Raw genomic sequence first — 20,633 nt, forward strand, 5'->3', positions numbered from 1 at the left:
ACCGCCCATGGCGGGGGGGTGGGGGGGGCCTGGGGAGGGAGGGGGTTGCCAATCTTCCTCGGATTCCCCCCAGTCAATTAAGTCTTCGAAGCTCCTTCCGCTGCCCAAGGGCTGGACCCCTGAGGTGAGGTCCTGGGACCACGCCGTCTCCCTCCGGCGGGGGTAGGAACCCCGCAGAGCTGGGCCCCAGAGGCCGCGGGAGACCGCGCGCCCCACCGAGCCCGGAGGGGGCGGGACCTCGGGGCGGGCTCTGCTCAGTGGGGCGGGGCGGGGCCGTCCCGTCTGCGCCACTATTGGCCGCGGGCCCCGGACTGGCGGGTGAACGTCACGGGCTGGGCCCACCCCCTTGGCAATGTCTTCAGCCTGCTGCACTCCTAACTTAAGCATTTATTCCACTGGGATAGAAGCGGCAGGAGCAGCGTTGGCACCGGCGAACCATGGCTGGGATTTTCTATTTCGTCCTCTTTTCGTTTCTCTTTGGGATTTGCGACGCTGTCACCGGTTCCAGGGTGTACCCCGCGAATGAAGGTAAGACCGAGGCGGTCCTTCCGTGGTCCCGGGCAGAGAGGTGGACCTGCGGGTGAATGGTCCCCGGGAGCGCAAGGCCGGAGGCTGTGAGGGGATCCCGGCGTGAGCGGTGCGCCCCGACTCCGGAGAAGGGGGCCCGCACGAGGGGATCCGCGAAGGGGAGTGGGAAGCTGCCGGGCAGCCTTCCCCGGGCGGTGACCCTGCATTCGGCTGGGCTACCCAAGTTTGTAGCGAAAGGACAAAGTTTATCAGCATCTGCCGGCGAGGCGGGCTCCAGGCGCCCAAGGGGATACACTAGAGCCAACGCCAGGACTAAACAAACAAACAAATAATAATAATAAATTATTTGGACGTAGCGTTCCCTATCACCGCTCCCAACCCAGCCCCGGTCAAGGGGGGAACGGAAGCCTGGAGCTAATGAGTGCTTGGTGCTCCCGGGTTCCTGCGAAAGCCTTGGAGCTCAAGCTTTCTGCAAAGTTTCCCGAGCCCTGGGCTTCCCGGGACCCAGCTGCGGGGCCTCAGGGGCACAGCGGTCGTGGCGCCGCTTTGCAGGTCGCCAGCGACCTGGTTTCTGTAGCATCCGGCGTCAGACACCTTTCTCCCGGCTGGGCCGCGCGCTCCGGGTGTGCAATCGCTGGCCTACGGGGCCCCACTCTCTTCAGATCACCCCGCAGAACGGGGGACCCTCTGGCAAGTTGAACGTAGTAGTTTTTGCTTTTTGCCCCCAGAACTATACACTGGGTTAGTTTGGATGGAACGCGCGGGACGGACTGGACCCGTCTGGGTGCTGTTTTCTGCGCGTCTCTTCGGACGTGCTGGAAAGATTGTGTCTGTTTCTGTGTAGGGGAGGTGGGTGTTGATCATTTAGTTTCTGATGATCTCAGAGAAAGGCGAATTGAATGTGTGTGTGTGTGTGTGTGTGTGTGTTGTGTGTCAGCGTGAGTCTGTGTGTGTACGCGCGCGCGCGCAAATGCGTGTATGTGGGGGCGCGGGTGCCCGCGTGGACGCGGACGATTGTGTGCCTATGCGTGAGTGCCCTGATTGTGTGAGCCTCTGTTCCATGTTGCTTGTGCTCGAGTCAGCGTGCATCTAGCCTTGCACGGGTCTCGTCGACACTTTCACAGCACCCCCGCCCCGCGCCCTCCCCCATCCATCCATCCATCCATCCATCCATCCATCCATCTATTCAGGCGTCCATCTCTCCAGAATCCGTCCATGCATCCCTGCGCTATCTATCATTTTCCCTGTTCCGAAGGAGGGAGCCAAAAACCAACTTAGCCTTGGCTGGGCAGCCGGTACCCAGAGCTCGCCAGACGGAGGCTGGGAGAGATTCACACACCTGCCGGCAGACACCGTTTGGGAAGAAAAGGGCGCTCTCCCACCCTCTCGATCTCCTCCCTTCTTCTTAACTGACTTCTGGTGCCTTCTCGGTCGCTGCGGTCCCTCGGTCCCCAGGGTCATTCCTTTTAGTGGAATCATGGATCTCGCTTTCTCTTGACTACTTCGCACACTTGTTAGGACGTCCCTCAAGACCTCTCTGGCTCCAGACGTAACGGAGATTTTCTTTTCTTTTTTTCTTTCCTTTTTCTTTCTTTTTTCTTTTTCCCCCCTCCCCTTTCTTGCCTTTTCTTTTGGAAGGAAAACTTGGGAGCATTAGACAAAAACGGTGTTGATGGAGCTGTAGGCTGATGTAGAACGAAGCGGGGGAGTGTTTCCCCCCCCTCCGGCCCCTCCTCCCCCCTAAAAATTAATTCATTTTGTTGCTTTTTATTCCCATCACGTTTCCTTTTCTCCCTTTTACCCTCCTTTTCTACTCCCTCCCTTTTTTTGTAAATTGGGTCTTATTGTTCCCTTTGTGTCCCTAATCCACCTTACATAAATCCAAATGGATGTAGCGGGCTTTTCTCTAGGGACCAAGAAGAGGGAATGAAGAGGGGGGCGCAACTCCAGGCGGGAGCGACCCAGGGAAGGCTCTACATTTTAAAATAATTAAGAGACCCTAGGAATTCAGGCTCCTCGGGAAAACCAGGAGAAAGCGGCAGTTTTTAACTCCTTTGACTTGGGGATGAAATGAGGGAAGGTGGGCAGAATTCAGGGGCCTAGGGGTGAGATGGAGAGTCGGAACGTTCAGGAGCAAGGATGAGGGCTCCCCATTCCCACCACTCCTCCAGCCTAAAGAGGCAGCCTCACTGATCAAATTAGTAACCCAGTGGTTCCCTTGAGATGGGTCTTTCGACCCCCAGGCCTGCAGATCTCGGTGGGAAAGGGAATGTGGAGAGGTTAGGAATCCATTGTGTCCTTTAAAATGTCCTCGGTGCCTAGGACAGTTCCAGCCTGGGTGGGGGGATAGCAGCTCTGTAGCCGGCTTCCCTGTTCCCTGAGCTTCGACACACACGCTTAGGTGAAGCACAAACACTCAATCTATTAGGCAGCACTCCTTCATCTAAAATTCAAACCCCTGATTTCCCCCTAGGCTGAGGACGAGTCTCTGGTTGTCCTCCAAAAGACCTGGGGAAGAGAGTATTCCAGTGTGTTGGCATTCTAAATTCTACAGGTCTGCCATTACCCCTTTGAAACTTGGATATTTTAAAAAAGCAGCAGATACCACATCCGGGGCCTCTTTATTTGGTGGGGGAGGGAAAAAAGAAATTGTAGAGGAGAGAGCCTTTTCATGACCCTTTGAATACTCTCTGTTAGAATTCACTTGTGGTTCTGTCACCATGATGATGAGTTATGTGGTCATCTGAAACTTGCAAAAACAAATAACTCTAGTAGATACCAGACAGAGATGAATGCTGATTTTGCTCTGGAGTGTAGCTGCCCTACATAGATATATTTATTTTTTGAATTGTACTTGAGATTCTCTATTCATCCTTTTTAGAAAATGAATCAGCTCACGCCTGGGATGGAATTTTAAATGCTAAGCAAGTTAAATAAATAAGAATGTGCAGATTCAAAGATGGGAGAAGATCAAGTAAGTAATGATTATTTACATAAGTGAGACTGAGTTTAGGTTTTGATCAGAGTTGGATATGCACACCCCCAGAACATATGGAAACGCTCAGGCAAATGGTTTTTGTAGTATTGGCTTTTTTGCAATCGGAAATTAATCCATTTTCCTTTGTTTTCTTGCAGTTACCTTACTGGATTCCAGATCTGTTCAGGGAGAACTTGGGTGGATAGCGAGCCCTCTGGAAGGAGGGGTAAGTTCCGAGTTGCTCTCTGATCCAAAGGGTAAAAAGGAGTGATTAGCAACTTTCTGAGAGTCCTAATGGCTTGATTCTTGTTGATTGTGGTGAGGGGTTCAGATTTCCGCCATGGCCTATGAAGTGAATTACGCTTTGTTGGAGAAATCCTATACTCCCTTTGGATAGGTCTGTCATGGAAGAACTAGAAACCAAAAGGGCAGAAAGGGGTTTCAAAATTAGGAGATTGGTGGAGGCATAGACTTAGATGCCTATTTAAAACTAAAATACTGACAAGAAATATGATCCAGGGACCAAATTAGAATTTGTGCCTATTACTGTGATGGCCGTGAAGACCTGACAGGGTTAATTTTAGAGCAATTGTTCTGTTTCTAGATGAGGAAAATGAATAAATAAAGATATCAGGGGAGAGAACATTTCTGATTGTACCAGGCACAAGTTTAGTTCCAGGCATAGGCAATGGGGGCGGGGGAGGGGCACGTCCTTACCTCTCACAACCTTAAATTTCACAACCTTAAATCTCACAACCTTAAATCAACTGCAGCTCTTTTGCACACTGTGAGGAAACCCTATGGGCTTGTGCCAGGGGCACAATATATACAGAAAAAAACCCCCAAGCTTTTGTGCTATTGGCGCTGAATGTAAAAAAAGTTTACGTATTTGGAATCTTGAGCCCCTGGGAAAGGGGAAGCTAGAATAGAAGGTATGAGAGAACGCATCACTGTTCATTTCTTCTGAAATGTGCCTTCACTGCCTCCTTCTGAAGATTCAGAGAATACAGGTCAATGGCCACATTCTCCCCGCTCCACCCTTCAAAACAGGTCAGAATGAATCGGCTAGGGAAAGAAATCAGTATAACATGTAACTCCGACTTCTGTCAAATTTAAGGAACTCTCAGATCCTTTAAAAATTAAGATCATTCTGCCTTTATCAGCTTGATAGTCTGTGACTGAATCAGTTGATTGAGAGCAGTGGAGGCGAAAGACAAGGCATCTTTAGCAGGGGACGATTGGAATACCAGCCCCCAGTATGGTGCTTCCCACCTGTCCACTGAATCAACGATAAGGGATCAAAACAGTAAAGATGCACGGAAACTGTAATAAAAGAGGAAGGGTTTTAAAAATAAGGCAAGGAAGTTGTCATGAAAATGGAGAATGTTAGGCTGTCTTTTTCCAAAACAGGTTTTGGGATCCATGTGAAATAAAACGGAGATTTGCCTTGCCTTCCTGTTTTTCTGCCTGAACTTGACTGCAGTTGGTTGGATCTCTGCTGAAAAATTCTAGTCAGCCCTCAAAACCATTTTTTAAAGGGAGGGAGAGTGATTGGCAGGCCTCTGGCAGTGTAGACAAGCTGTATTCACTGCTGATTGCAGGCAATTGCCCTCGTCCTTTGAATGCGAAGAAAGGTACAGCTTTATCTTGTGAGAGTCAGACTCTTGTTAATCCTATACCCTGGAAAGGTCAGTGATTCAGGGAGGCTTTCCCAGGCTACACCAGGAGTAAAGCTCTGTAAGTTCAGTGTATTAGAACTGCTAGCAAAATTGAAGATGGAAGGTATCAGTACTTTAAAAATTTAATGAGTCTTTTTTTCTTACGGGCTGCTCTCCAGTTTGAAGGGAGAATGCATCCAGTATGATTTGGGACCTGACTTGTTACACTAAATATACATGTGACCTGTATAAAAGCAAGGAATGACACATTTTTGAGCACAGTCTATGGTCTATCTAGTTTCTGGAAAGCTTTTACTGCAACTTAATATGCTGTAGACATCCCATATCCCGCACCCACTCCAAACTGCCGAAAGAACACCTGCTCGCTTTTTATAAACACAAAACTTTCGTCTTGAGGTCTCTTAAAATAATACCATGCATATATAGCTGATTGTGTCCAACCCAGAACTTTTCTGTGGGCTGAATGTAGACTTCTGAATGTAGAATGTAGCATCTTTCTTTCCTTAAATGTGGTGGGTGTAATATTTTAGGGACTCATTGTGAGGGGTGAGAAATGAAATTTTATTTATGTATAATAGAAATAGTCATTCCAAAATACATAGTAGCCATTGAGAAATTCTGTGTCAGATTATAAAGGTTCATTAATTTGTAGATTTTGTAATTAAAGAAGACTTTTTCAGGCGTAGAATGAAGGGATGAATTAGATTATCTACCTAGTATGGATGGATTAGCTTTAAAAAGTTCTTTCCAGCTGAAGATAAAAGCACATTTGTGTCTTTCAGTTATTCTGAAATTTCTACTTAGAGTTAGGACGATTCACATCTTTCTTGGCTGGAAACTTGGGGTCATGGTTTTGTCAATAAATAATGACATTTATCTGTTGTGACTGTTATTTTTAAAAAGAAACAGAAAATTTACTTGACAGTACCACAAAGTAAAATATGAAATATAGTCAGCGACAACTCACTGTTGTCTTTTTTCTGTAAGAACAACTAAGCAGAACATAAGAATAACAGAAAGTCATGGCTCCTGATGGCAACATTGTGGCAAAAAAATTCTAATTTCTTGGCAGTGTTCATTTAAAGGAGCATATTGTGTTTCTGACACTGATTGTAAAATACAAAAAATAAGGTGAGATTTGTCATTGTTCTGGCGAATTGATCAATGTGTTTAGACAATTAAGTTCAGGCTGGAAAATTCACATTAGACCCAAACTCTCCGGTATGAACTCTGTGGAGATATCCCTGTGAGCTTTCATTTACACTGATAAATGTGTTTTTCCATTTTCCCTTTGTTCTGAGATGAGAAGCATGCTGAGTAGGGTTTTTTGAAGGTGGAGATCTATTTTTGGATTTACATGAATTTCCCCCAAATAAGTAAATTACTGGTGATTTATTGCTTAGCGGATAAAAAGAAATTTTAATCACCACAGGGCACTTACCCTCCCAGTTCCAACTTTCATAATGGTAGCAGATAAAAAGGATACAGAATTTTATGCAGTATGGCCCTTCACGTAGTAACATTTCCATCCATTAATAGTTTTCCAATGCACAGATGGAAAACTCGTTAAAAGATACATTATGGTTCTACGTACTTCATTGGATTGAATGGAGCTTTAAGGGGAGCTATTATAGAATATGAATTTTTTTAACTATCTTTTTTTCTTCTAATTATATTCATGTGTTAGATACTTAAGCTGATTTATACCAGATCTATATAAATGCATTACTGTAGATACTTGTGAAGAATTGGAGGCTGCCTAGTGGCCTTATAGGAGCCCCCCAAACAATCTTGCTGCTTTTAGGATTATTTTTAAAAGCTGTGGCGAGAGAGTTTTTACTACTCCAGTCACACTGAGTTCAGATTGTCCCACTGTTAGAATCTTTATGTTAGGAAGTAGATCGCAAAGAAAATCCTACCACTGTCCTTTAATTTTCTTGGGCTTTCAGTCATAAGCACCACCTACTATTTTATTTTCAATATCCACAGAATATTTAGAAGCAAAACATGTGTGCGTTCTTGTTTACTTATGGTATATGTTTTAAAAATAAGAATATACAGCTCTGGAAAAGTGTTTAATTGTTATAAATAACAGTGGATTTGAGAAATCCAACCATAAAGTTTACTTTCTGTCTTCCCAGGATTACCAAAACCAGAAGAGTGAGATTTTCTTTACCCCTTTAAAGAATAGTGACAGTGCCAAAAAAAAAAAAAAAAAAAAAAATTGACACTTTTTTTTAGGTATTAGAGAGCAAAGTTCTGACAGGAGCACCACTAATTAACTGATAATTGTCTTCCTTTGGCAAGCTTCTTTCTTCCTGCTCTTAATTTGCAGGTCTCTGCTCAGTTGTTGAAACAATACACATACTAGTTTTTCATTTATGAGTAAATTTGAACTGTTGCCACTTGAAATTGTAGTTGTTGTAATAGGTGAATCTGAGGTTGTTAGACCACCACAAGGAACTGCTGGGAACTCATAAGCAAAAGATCTCCCCAGGCCTCTGGATTTTAGGCAAAAGAATGAAACAACCACCAAAAAAAACAAAAAAACAAAAAAACACACACAAAACACCTCCCCAATAAAATATTGTCTTAACTCCCATAAGATGTTTTGTTAGTGAGGGTTGGTTCTCAGTAGTTTTCTACCTCCCTGAAACAAAAATCATCACTGTCCTATGAGTGTAAAATAGAATTGACAAGTCATCGCATGATGACATTTTGTAATTGATACATTTCCTTTGGATCTTTGCAGTGGGAGGAAGTGAGTATAATGGATGAAAAAAATACACCAATCCGAACCTACCAAGTGTGCAACGTAATGGAACCCAGCCAGAATAACTGGCTGCGAACTGATTGGATCACCCGGGAGGGGGCTCAGAGGGTGTACATTGAAATCAAGTTCACCTTGAGAGACTGCAACAGTCTTCCGGGTGTCATGGGGACTTGCAAGGAGACGTTTAACCTCTACTACTATGAATCAGACAACGACAAAGAGCGTTTTATCCGAGAGAGCCAGTTTGCCAAGATTGACACCATTGCGGCCGATGAGAGCTTCACCCAAGTGGACATTGGTGACAGAATCATGAAGCTGAACACCGAGATCCGGGATGTAGGGCCCCTGAGCAAAAAGGGGTTTTATCTGGCTTTTCAGGATGTGGGGGCCTGCATAGCCCTGGTCTCAGTCCGTGTGTTCTATAAGAAGTGTCCGCTCACCGTTCGCAATCTGGCCCAGTTTCCAGACACCATCACAGGGGCCGATACGTCTTCCCTGGTGGAAGTTCGAGGCTCCTGTGTCAACAACTCAGAAGAGAAGGATGTGCCAAAAATGTACTGTGGGGCAGATGGTGAATGGCTGGTACCCATTGGCAACTGCCTATGCAATGCTGGGCATGAAGAGCGGAATGGAGAATGCCAAGGTAAGAAGAGCCATATTGTACTTTTCATTAGTTCTTAGTGCACGTAATTAAATCAGAGATGAGACTAAATGGAGTAAAGCCAGTAATTAGCAGCCCCTGTGGGATGTGGCGGGACAGAGGGGTCTAATGAGTAAATGCTATAGCTCCAGGTGGCAAGGCTAAGACGTTTCTAATACTGACAAAATAAATGATGCTGTGTAATCAGCAGAAGGCCAAACACATTTGCTAACAGGCGCTTAGATCTGAACCGGCTTGACGGGCCCTCTGAAATGTAAATGAACAAGCTGAAGAAACAGACTTGATTGATTCTTACTTAAAGAGGGCAGACACATTTTTGAACCCTAGTTTTCCCTGGCTATAGACTTGGTAAAATGGCAAAAATGGTAAATATCTCTTGTGGTATATATATGTACATGAACGACTTAAATGTGAAACTAGGATTCCCGGCTTGCAAATCCCGCCTGCTGATTAAAATCGAGTTTGTCCTGCCTCATGGGCCTGTGTAGACGTGGCCCAACGAAGTGGAGTGACAAAGTTTCAGGTGCATTCTGTTCCACTGAGCTCCCATTGATAGGGTCTGCAAGTGACATTAATCTTGATGAAAGACCTCTTGATTTCCCTGAGGAGGTGCTAAAGAACTAGTAAGAGTCTTATTTGATCTGTGTGGTCAGAGGCAAGAGTAAATTGTGATCCATTTTGGTTATTGAGTTTTTGAAGAAATCTAGACTTTTGTATCATGCTAATTACTACTTATCACATTACTAAGGTGATTTTTTTTTTCTTTCTTACCTGCAGTGGAGTGTATGCAATTCTTTCTTCTCTTATTTCCCCTTTCTGGGGAGTTGGTAAAATAGTTTTCTTCGTAGCAGCTTTGCTTCCAAGAGATGAGAAGAGTTCATATTTATACGGAGTGCTCGTGTGGTGTGTGGATTAGGGCTTAAAAAAATCAGTTATCCCAAGGTTGTTATTTTTGCGTGGTGTTTATTTTTAGTTTATTGACTGCCGCCAATCTTATTATGGTTACTATTAAACAGTGTAACTCTGGTCCCAACTTATGGAACAGATCCGATTAATCTTTTCTCAGGGTGATTGTTGAGCTGTAGACTGATTGCCACATGGTTCATCTGATTTGGTGATTAAAGACCCCGAAATAACTGACTGCCGAACAATTTGTCTGGCATTTCAACCATCTTAATGACAGGGTGGGATTAACTATGGGACAATCCACTCGACTGACTGGAAATCAACAGCTATAACCTGAAGAAAGTTGCATTTTTGGTAATTTGATGTCATAGGTTGTGCATTTTTCCCGTATATACTGTTTTACAATGTCATTCCTGATTTGCTAGTTATTTCCAGGAGTAGCTAACAAGGAATGTCGTAAATTCATTGCAAATAGAACAATAAAGGCTGGCTACCTTGTCTGTTGACTCGGAGTAAAAAGCTAAACTCGTAAATTCGAAAATTTTGAAGTTGGAATTTAAAGTTGTTTTTTTTGTTGTTGTTTGCAAAGATTAATTTCTTGATCATTGTGTTGGCTCTTGACTTAGCAACTACTGGATAAACTGTACCAAATTGAAACCCTGAAACCTAACCTGGTATCAGTATGAGAATATACGTGAGTGCATTGTTATTGGCACCTACACTGCAATCATCATAGCAGGTACAGTGACATGAACAGGGCGATGACACTGAATCACATTTTAGAGTAAATTATTCTGCCTTTTTGATTTTTAGAAGAGAGGACTTGCACGTCTTCACATGTCAAGATTCTTGTATGTATTAAAAAAAAGAGAGCGAGAGAGAGAACACCATTGTCTTCCATTTCCTTCTCCGGCATTAGTATATCTCTGTATCTAATGTCATTGATTTTCAATTGTTGTAGAGCCCCGTAGCTCATACATTGCTACACTGTGAAACTCCTTGACATTTTTACAACCCAAATTAGAAGAAGAAGAGAAAAAGATGGAGGGGGAAGTGAATGTAAAGCCAATTGAACATTTTAGTGGTTTGCTTTATGGAAATAATCTTGGGAATCCAGTTAATCATATGGTTCATGGAAGGGGTGGGGCTCCATGTTTTAGACTCAGTCCGTTTCTAAGGTAACTGTTCCTAACACAAGGCCAGATATTTAATGGAAGGGGAGGTTGACTGAGGCCATTTTTTAGAATCTTCATTGTTCTCACTCTGGTTACCCAGGTATTTTCTTTGCTGCTCATAAAATGCCTAACTCTTTCAAGAAGACAATTTTTGAACAAAATCTTGCCCTTTGTTTATTTGTTCTTGATAGTACCAGGTAGGCATTGCTGATGAATTTAGGGAGGAAGGAAAAACTTCAATGGCAAGATTCTTCAACTCCAAACCTCAGTGAGACTTTTTAAAGATGACTCAAGACTGTAAAAATCTTAGTAGTAATAAAAACGTTCACTCCATCGTTGACGTCATTACTGGGAAGCATCCAGGTAGAGCAGAAAGAACACAGAGACAAAGAAATGTGTCTCAACTGTGGTCCCTGTAACTAACTGTATGACCTTGAGCATGTTTCTTAAGCCCTCTGAGCTTTGGTTTCTTCATCTATAAAATGGGTTGAAAATAATTGTACTTAGCTTACAGTCTTGCCATAAGGACACAGTGATATAAGATTAGTAGAAGTCGTCTTTCAGATCCTAAGCATTAAACCAGTGTTAATGCTAGCAATTCTTTGGTAACTCTGTCCTTCTCACAGTCATAGTCATGGACTTTTAAGGGTATTGAGTTGAACAAGCGAAAGAGAAGTTCATCCATCTCCCAGCCCCTCTTGGAAGTCAAAGCTAAAGATAGGATGGAAGAATTGCCTTTGCCCTAACAAAGAATAATGTCTGTTTTTACACTTCATGTTGAAAATAATATTTGGAGAGTGTCATTTTATTTCTCCCCTGTCGGAAAGCGAACTTTCCTTTGAGTGAGAGAAAAGTGATTTGGGGGCGGGACAAGAAAGGCCAGGCGCAGAGAGAGCTTAAGAAGGGATGAAAAGGGGAACTGGCAAGTCTTCAGAACTGTGGCAGCAGGTTCCTCCCCAATTGTCTTTTCAGTGGGCCTACTGTTGCAGGCCGAATAGAACAGGTGAAAGGTCACTCACTTCCTCATCCATCTTCCTTGGGGTCTGGGAGGTCAGAGTGAAGATGGATTAAGATCTTACATGTTTGACAAAGGATCCTTGGGCAAAAATGGCCAGGGTGGGTGGGGGCCTGGGGTGTGCTGTTGTTTGAATCTAACCCTCGTCAGCTGCCAGAGTCCTCAAGGGACCTCGGGGACAGAGTGACACTTCCTCTTGACTTTCTTACCTCCAAGCAGTACATGCTAATGGAGGCGAGGGATGGAGAGCTACGTCCAAAGTGTCAAGAGGTGATGGCGGGCTTGCCCTCTGAAGCAGCTGCAAGTTCATTCTGCTCTTGAATAACACGTTCTGAAATGATGTGGCTCCGTCTCCTCGGACAACAAAGAATAGTAGTAGCCACTCGGGCGTCTTCAGGAGAATGCATGGCTGGCTGGCCTCAGCAGAGTTTGAACTTGCCCAGTGATTGGCTGCAGAGGATAAGTCACTGCTCTAGTTAGTCTCGTGACCAAGTCTCCTCAGACCGTTGGAGGAAATCGAAAATATACCTCAGACCCCAGCATCGCCACCTCCCCCCCTGCCCCCCACATATACCCCCCCCAGTGAGGAAATGGTCCAAATGTTCTGGAGGGTTGTTTTCATTCCTTCAGAAAGATTAAACAGACCAAGAGAGGAAAAGATGCTTTATTAACATGTTTTCTGCTTAATTAAAAAGCTGAAAAATGAAAGGGAAGTCACAGATTTACTCTTTGTGAAATATTAATAAGCACTGCTTATACTGCTGGAAAGAAGGCATTCTTCTGGAGTCACTCTTTAAGCCGAAGAATCACAGCGGGGACAAAGTCAAGCTCCATAGGAATCAAGCCTTGCTGAAAGACACATTGTTGCTGTAGATTGTTTCAGGTCATACATATCCAGGGCCTAATATATTTCATTAATATATGATGCCTTCATATCAGCAAAAGGTATCAGTAAAAGCTCTTATGAGAAAGAACAAGATAGAAAGGCTTTGATGGCTATAACAGAAATATTTCAAATTTGGGCTCTGAAAAGAGGGAGAGATTTATGTTAAAAAAAAAAAAAAAGAAAAGAAATTACTTGGTTTTTCCTACTCCACTCTAGAAAGATCTTAGGAGAAAGAAGTACTGGAAAGGAAGCATTTAAAATATAGTTCAGAGAGATGCTGCTTCATATCTTTTCCACCTTTGAAATTTTTCTTCTACCTCTGAATCATGTCTTTAAGAATCAATTGCTTGAATCACATGGCTGCTTTTATCTCCAGCTTTGAAGCCTGGCTGTGATCACTGAAAGACACAATTCTTTATATACAAGAAGAACAGGGTTTAATTATTGTGCTTTTTTGGTTATACTTTTTTTTTTCCCCTTCTTCATGTGACCAGGGTTCTTTTGTGAGTGTGAATTATGGAGTGGTCTCTATTGTGGGTGCACCAAATCATCACATAGGAATGCTCTCAGTGAGGGACTTTTGAATATGGTATTTAAGATTTGATGACTTATTTTAGTCTAACTGGGCTTCCTCTTACCTTTCAAAAATGAATTAAGACATCATTATTCTGTGAAGACTTGAGTCTTTGGAAAAGACTGAGTAAATTGCTTTTCAGTTACTGCTTACTGTGCAAAGCAGAGGTGCTCGTGATAGAAGTTTGACTTTCCTATCATTGAACTTGACTACTTCAGGTTTAGGTCCCCCCCCCCATTTAATTGATGAATTTCACATTACCAAAGAATGGCATGCTTCAACCTCTTCAACTTTTTATGAGTTACCACTCTTTATAATTTGTCAGACAACCCAAATATTCTCCCAGAATCATCCTCTTAATTATCATCTTGTTTTTATGACACTTGACTGTTTATTATGGACATCATTCCATGTTAGAGGATATCACTCTTCATCCTTCATAATGGCTAATTAATATTCTGTAGTATGAAGTCTATAATTTTTCCCTCAGTGGTAGATATTTAGGTTCCTTAGTTTTTCCTGGCAATATTTTTTAAACAAACACTTTAATTTATGAATCAAACATGTACAAGTTTGCTTAAAAAATCGAATGATTTGGCTAGCTCTGTGGCTTTTCTGGCTTTATCTTGGACAGGTGAACTTAGCAAACTTTCTTACTGTGAGCACGTATGTGAAGAAGTGCAGCATGGTATAATCAGACAAGTAACCCCAGTGACGATTACAGAGCATAGTGGGGTCTCATTAAATGTTCATTGAATGAATGAATAAATAAATGCATAAGGAACTGTGGCCTGTTTCATATTAAATATTTAGTTGGTGGAGTAATGTTTCACGGAGTCGAGATAATATATCAAAATCTTTGCATCTGACTGATGCATTAATGAGGTCTGAGTTTATAATTCCTACTTCAGTTGGGTCCTAACTCTTTTCATCGTGTTTATGATTCATCTCTATGCCTGAACTTTCACAAATCTCCTCAGTGCATGGGTTAACAGAGTTGTTAGTATAAAATAGCTAAGACCTGCTTTTGGAGTTTGAGACTTGGGTTCAGTTTCTACTTGTGCTACTTAACCAGTTGTGTGATCATGGACACTAACTTAACCTCAAGTTCACAAATGCAAATTGGTGGTAATAGTATGTTATGTATGATACACACACATAAGTATGTATGTTTGGAGGAGAGGGTTTCGCACAGTGTCTAGAATCATTAAGCACTTAGTGGAAGTGGTTATTGTTAATTTTATTGTTGTTAGGTAGAAATAATGTTGATGGGTTATTGGACCAGTGTCTGTCCAACAATGAAAGCAGTTCATGTAGGCTCCAGAGTAGAAGTATTTTTGTTTTTGTTTTGGGGGGCAGGGGGAGGGATGATGTTACATAAGCAAGGGTAGGAGGTGGTATGAAATGGCTGATCTTATATGCATTGATTAGATCCTCTGTTCTCCATGTTACTGCCCGCCCCAGCGCAGTGGTTCTCCAAGTGTGTTCTATCTGGATTCCCCACCACCCTTTGTTGTGGTCTGCAAGGTCAAAACTTTTCTGAATTAATACTTAGTTATCATTTGCCTATTACCTCTCTTTTTTTTCATGAGTGGCGTTTTCTAGAGGCTTCCTGACGTGTGATATCTCATCAAATTGAATACAGAAGCAAATAGGAGAATCCAGCTGTCCTCTATTAAAACACACATTAAAGCGATTTGCAAAAAAAAAGTATCACTCTTAAAAAGAATTGTATTTTGGGAAAATATAGTTATTTTTTCATTAACATGTTATTTATGTAAACGTGATGGGCAACCATTGATTTTTTTAAAGTGCATTAATAAATAATTACTTTTAAAATTTCTCTATTTCCATTTTTATTGGTAAATATTGACAGTTTTAAGGCAGATAAACAAAAGCATTTTGGCATCCTCAGTGTTTTTAAAAGTGTAAAGGGACCGTGAGACCATCAGCATTTTAGTTTCTCTGGCAGGTAGGTGGGGTGCATGTCTGTCTTGCTGCAGATAGTTAAAAATTAAAATGAAATAAGAAAGTTCTGAAAACTTTCAGAATCTGGGAGATGAAGGTAGCTTAGAAGAATGACCTTTTATTTATTCAACCTTTTAGATGTTTCTATAAACTTAGACAGCAATTTGTAGCTTTTACCCTTTTAAAGCTGTTTGTCTGGTCCAAGAAGATGGCTCTGCGCTCTTTAGTTTTACTGTCCTTGTGAGAAGGCATGATTAAAGAACATCTCAGCTGTCCCCTGGACCCTGAGAGACTGTATCTTTTTCACTTCGGGCACAAAACCTTTTTCATTGTGTGCCTTACAGCTGGTACCTCTGAGCTGTTTCTGGGGAGGAGAGCAGGTGAGGGCACTCCATTTCTTGATCCGAAGAGTAATTAATAGTCCCATGACTAAATGGACATTTTATGAATATTCAGGGTCTGTTTCGGCTTCTTGGGAAACAATCCTGTCGGAACCGCTTACAACTCCCTTTGGAGACGCCAAGCGTTTTCTGGGTAAATGCGGGTCGTCAGCTGTCTGCCTAGGGTTGCATTTCCAGGCTGCGGAGTCTTCATTTGCATATTCTGTATGCTCCCTCATGCAAAACAGCACACCCATTTCCCCCTCGCACAAAGGCAGTGAAGGCTTCCTTTGGAAACTCCAGCCAAAATCTCCTTCTGTTTATGCAGAACCCAATGATTTAGACACCATGCAAATTAATTCGGTTTTGATTTGAATGCTTCCAGAGATTGGGGGCGGGGGCGTAGAGTGGACTGTTTGCACTGGGCTCTTTTTGTGCACCCCCTCACCCCCCACCTCCCACCCCCGGGGGGCTGCTTGTCACTCCCCGGGCCCCTTGCCCCTTGAAAAACAACTCAAGCTCCTGCTGCTCATTTTATTTTGACCTTTGGAAAGTAACCTAGTTTTGGTGACTCCTTTAGCTTGTCTGTTTAGTGACAGCTTCAGCTGGGATCTTGCACTTCTTTCTGAGAGGTAGGAGATGGCACTATTCAGATTATGCGAGGAATGTTTAGAAGTGTCCCAACAAAGGGCTTAAAAAAGTTGTAAAGCAAAAAGATAAAATTCTTTGAAAATGAATTGTCAGACCTCAGGAAGTTCCAAAAATAGGCTTCAGGTCACTAGTGGGCTGGAATCCATTCATTCCTTCAACAAATGGATACTGAAAGCATATAACTCAAGATCACCGTTGGTATTTTCATCTGTTTCTACATGGATGAATGAGTACATCAGTCTTTGTATCTAGACTCACAGTTAAAAGCCCTTACCTTCGCTTATGTCCCAGATAAATTTCTTTAAAAGGCGTATTGACTATAATTCTGTTCCTTCTTCTGTATGTGCATTCACTTGGGGTTGAACGTCGCCTTCTGAGTTCGGTCTTCGCATCCCATCCAGTGTCTCCAAATTGACTTAATAACCTTTGCTTTATTCTCCTAGAATGGAAATGCAAGCGCACTGCATATGTTAACACCACAGACTTCACCCTGCTTGGCCACAGCGCTATCTTCAGAAGGCCATGATCATATGCATTCTATAAAGTAGAAGAGGGGGACTTCGCATGAAATGTTTTTGAAGTTCAGTTAGTTTTGAGTTCAAGCTAATTTCACAGGGCAGAACATGGGCATAGCCTGACTTTGCAGTGTAATTAAGTGGAGGCAGGTCAGCTAAAACAACATCATCGAAATGTGGAAGAGCTTTGGGTTAGCTCCACATGGTCTGACAAAGTTTGATGATGCTGTTCAAAGTCCATTTGGGATGGATTATTAGGGGATTAAAGAACAGCAGAAGGCTCTGTACTTGTTGTGTTCTCTGGTGTCATTAGTGGATGAGAAAATTCAGCTGCTTATCTGGCTCTTGTTTCTAAGGATGGATTTAAACAGACCCACACTTCTCAAAGGTGATCTTACTAACCTCTTCTTAATAAGTTACAGATCTCAAATTGCTCAAAATCCTTAAAATACCATTTGAAGTAAGTTGATTGATAATTATCATTTCCCCTACGTGTACAGATATTTCCCGCAGCAGTACAAAGCTAAAGTACTGTTTCTTAATTACCCAGATAATCCTGTTTGCTTGTATTTTTAAGCTATGAAGTGCTGGGTAATTATTCAATTCTTAATAGAAGGCAAATGGCAATGTAAACAATAATTAGGATGTTAGACAGACTAATGCGCTTCAAAGCAAATTGGATTTTTTTCATACTGTTCAGCATGATGTCCCATAAAGCCAACAATTGAGAAGCAAGGCAGAAAAGGTTCCATTTTGTTCATATTTTATGGCGTTATCTCTTCATGGCTTGTTTCCGTGAATAGCAGTTTGCCCCAATGAAGCTGGCTGTGCCCATGCCAAATGTTTCCGGAACAATCGCTTCCCTGCTGTTTGACATTTGGCTCTGTTCTCCCAGGACTCTAGATTGGGCCTTTGTCTGCTTCAGATCCCAGGGGTCAGAGGTTAACAGAATACTGATTTCCTCCCATAATACCATGGCAGGTAAATATGGGCCAACCTCATGATCAGTTAAGACACAGATCAGTGAGGAATGCAGTTCTCATGGGCTTTTGTCCTTAAGAACGTCACTGATTTAAGATGCCAAGCTTCCCAGCTATCATTAGGAGCACCACTGTCTCTTTGATAGGGTATTTTCCATTGCTAACCATTCAGGATATCCCACAGAAATATACGACCTGAAAACTGTGAGCAGATCATTGCTTTGGATGAGTTAATTTTGCAAACTTAATATGGGAATACCTCACCATCATTGCACACTTAATGGTGTCCTGTGGTCTTATCTGTGCTGTATGTTTCATTGATGAAATAATAAACTGATGACAAAGGCGGTAGTAGACAAAGATACCTTAATAATCTTGCTACAGCTCCCTCCGCCTTTTTCTTGTCTTAATGGTGTGTTGCCAGTTAGAGGTGTAATTAAACGAACAATCAATTTTATTTTCCATTTTTGTCACTTATGGAGACGTCCAAGCATTCATCAATATCAGTGTTTCTAATACTTTACATCAGTTTAATCACATAAGTCTTAATTTTTCTCCCCAGGATTAAGGCAGGCGATCCAATAGACTATTTCCTACCTGGTTGTGATGCACACACAGGCTTTCAAAGTTTAAACTAGGTTTCAAACTTTCCAACTTCCTGCTGTCATCAATTAATTTTAGAACCCTTTTCTCTACATGAGTTCTCCCATTTCTAATTGGCCAGACTCCCTCACGTTGCACTGTGAACTTGATGCTTGGGTTCATTTGTTTTCAGTTCTAAGTGTTTGAAAAAGACATCTCCACTTTGAAAAAACAGTTTCCTTTTGAAGTGTCCAGCTTGGCAATGACTGTAGCAGCCCCCAGGCAAATTAGCATGTTAAAAGACTAGATCAATACCTTTCTGGCCCCTCCATCCTTCTTACTCTCTTCGGAGGGGGAAGAGTTTTGAAGAACCCTAGGAGGCCCTTGACAGATGTGCCAGGAGATTTCAAGAGGATTGTTCATTGCTGAGTTGGGAACATTGACAGTTTGATCTAGTGTCCAGACTGCGTCTTCTCTGGTCATTTGAAAACGGACGCGGGAGGCATTGACAGCTTCGAGAAAGCTGTAGCAGTTCATGTAATTATGGAGAGGATTAGAAGAAAAGTATTGGGAGGAATAAGAGATCAATAGAAGGGCACTAGTTGACTGAACTCACCTTCAGCTGTTAGAGCACTCCATTTTGTAACATTTAGCCTGTGTGTATTTTATAGGTTTCTTTTTTTTTTTTTTTTTAAGGCTTGTGCAAATCTATGCATAAGGAAAAAAAAAACCAGTCACTGATTTTTGAGAGTGGACTTGCAGGTAATTAACAGTATAATGCTTCCATTACTTAAGATGCAAAGGTGGCTAATTAACTAATGGGAGAAATTGAGATTTCATTGCTCTGTTTTCTAAGGAGGTGCCAACAAAAGAAGTGGAGACAAAAGTAATATTTGAGCATTCAGGCTTCCATTTGCAATGTTTTCTTTAGGAACTACCTCCTTGTATCCTAGATTTTTTGTTTGCTTGCTTTTGTTTTTAATTTTTAATTAATTAATTAATTCAAACGTACAGTGTTTTATTAGTTTCAGGTTTACAGTATAGTAATTCGGCACTTCTGTAGCCTAGAATTTTAAATTAATGCTCATGCAAGACTCCAGTAAACCAATATAAAAGTGTGGTGGGTGTATATGAAAGGAACCCATGTTGATGGAAAAATGAGAACGTTATCTTTGCATGAATGAAAAGAAATATTTAAAAAAAGGTTTGAAACACCACCAGAAGGTCTCCAATGGCCTTAGATTTTGGAAGTTCTCCTCCACAGGGCAAAAATGGCGATTGTACTTAGCTAAAGTAAACCAAGTCCGTAATTTATCCTAACCTTTATGAAGGACTCTGGGATCCTCATTCACAAAACATTGTAACTGTAATTATTTCAATAATTTTTAAATGGGTACTTGATACGGTAAGAATCCTGCACTCTGATTTCAGCAATTGTACTGAAACGGGTTTTTAAAAAATTCATTGTTAGATCTTTCTTTTTCTTCTGCTAGGAAAATATAAAGTCATTTCTTGAAAGTAATGTCTGCTCTTATAAACATCACAACTATCATCATAACTTTAAAAAATGGTTATCCTAAAAAGAACCCCTCCCTGAAGAAAGGATTATTGACTTCTACTACAGTTAATGACTGAAAGACACAAACTTTTTGAGTTTTTCCAATATTTTCCATTAGATCTTCTAGCTGGTTATCACTGATCTACAGGACAGCTATTGATTTTTTTATGTTTATCTTGCAACCAATTTTTTATTGAACTGTCTTGTGAATACTAATAGGTTTTCAGTTAATTCTCCAGAGTTTTCTAGAGAACTAATAGTTTTGACTGAATGCAGTAATATATATATTTTTCCCTTCTTTCTAAAAATTAAACCTCTTATTTCTGATTTCTGTCTTACAACACTGGTCAGAATTTTCAGACCAGTAATAAAAGCCAGTAGAGGATTGTGAACATCTTTATTTTATGCCCACTTTTAGTGAGCATAGTTTAAGTATGATATGAGATTTTTTTTTCTTAAGATCGTATTTCCAATTCCTAAACATTTCTCAGAGAGAAGGAATTTTAAATTCTGTTAAATTACTTCAAGTATTGCTTTTAGTTATGTGACCTTTCTGGCTTGTTGTATTTATAATATTAAACATGTTAGATTTTTCTGAAAATGATCTGTAAATTCTCTTTGCATTTGTGGGAAAAAAAAAAACTATTAGTTGGCAATAAATTTTGATAGTTTCTTGAATTTTGTTTTTTGTTTTTTGTTTTTCGTTTTTTTATGAAAATAGTGGATAAGAGCCAAAGCTTTGGGATAAGAATTTAATTTTAATCTCAGCTTTATCACTTACAGTGTGATGATGGGCTAGTTACTTTAGTACTTTAATTTTCTCCT

General features: G+C 41.6%; 1 protein-coding gene across 1 annotated transcript in view; it reads left to right on the plus strand.

Moving 5' to 3' along the window:
* Positions 1–437: 437 nt before the first annotated feature.
* The window catches only part of EPHA4 (EPH receptor A4), a 132,434-nt gene continuing 112,238 nt past the window's right edge, over positions 438–20,633 (plus strand). The window contains exons 1-3 of the mRNA XM_028105224.2: positions 438–528; positions 3,664–3,731; positions 7,937–8,600. Coding sequence (XP_027961025.1) covers positions 438–528; positions 3,664–3,731; positions 7,937–8,600 — 823 coding nt within the window. The remainder of the gene's footprint in view (positions 529–3,663; positions 3,732–7,936; positions 8,601–20,633) is intronic.

The sequence above is a fragment of the Eumetopias jubatus genome, unplaced genomic scaffold (assembly GCF_037043125.1).
Source record: "Eumetopias jubatus isolate StellerSeaLion01/CBP00866 unplaced genomic scaffold, mEumJub1_p1.0 scaffold_3, whole genome shotgun sequence".
Lineage (NCBI taxonomy): Eukaryota > Metazoa > Chordata > Mammalia > Carnivora > Otariidae > Eumetopias > Eumetopias jubatus.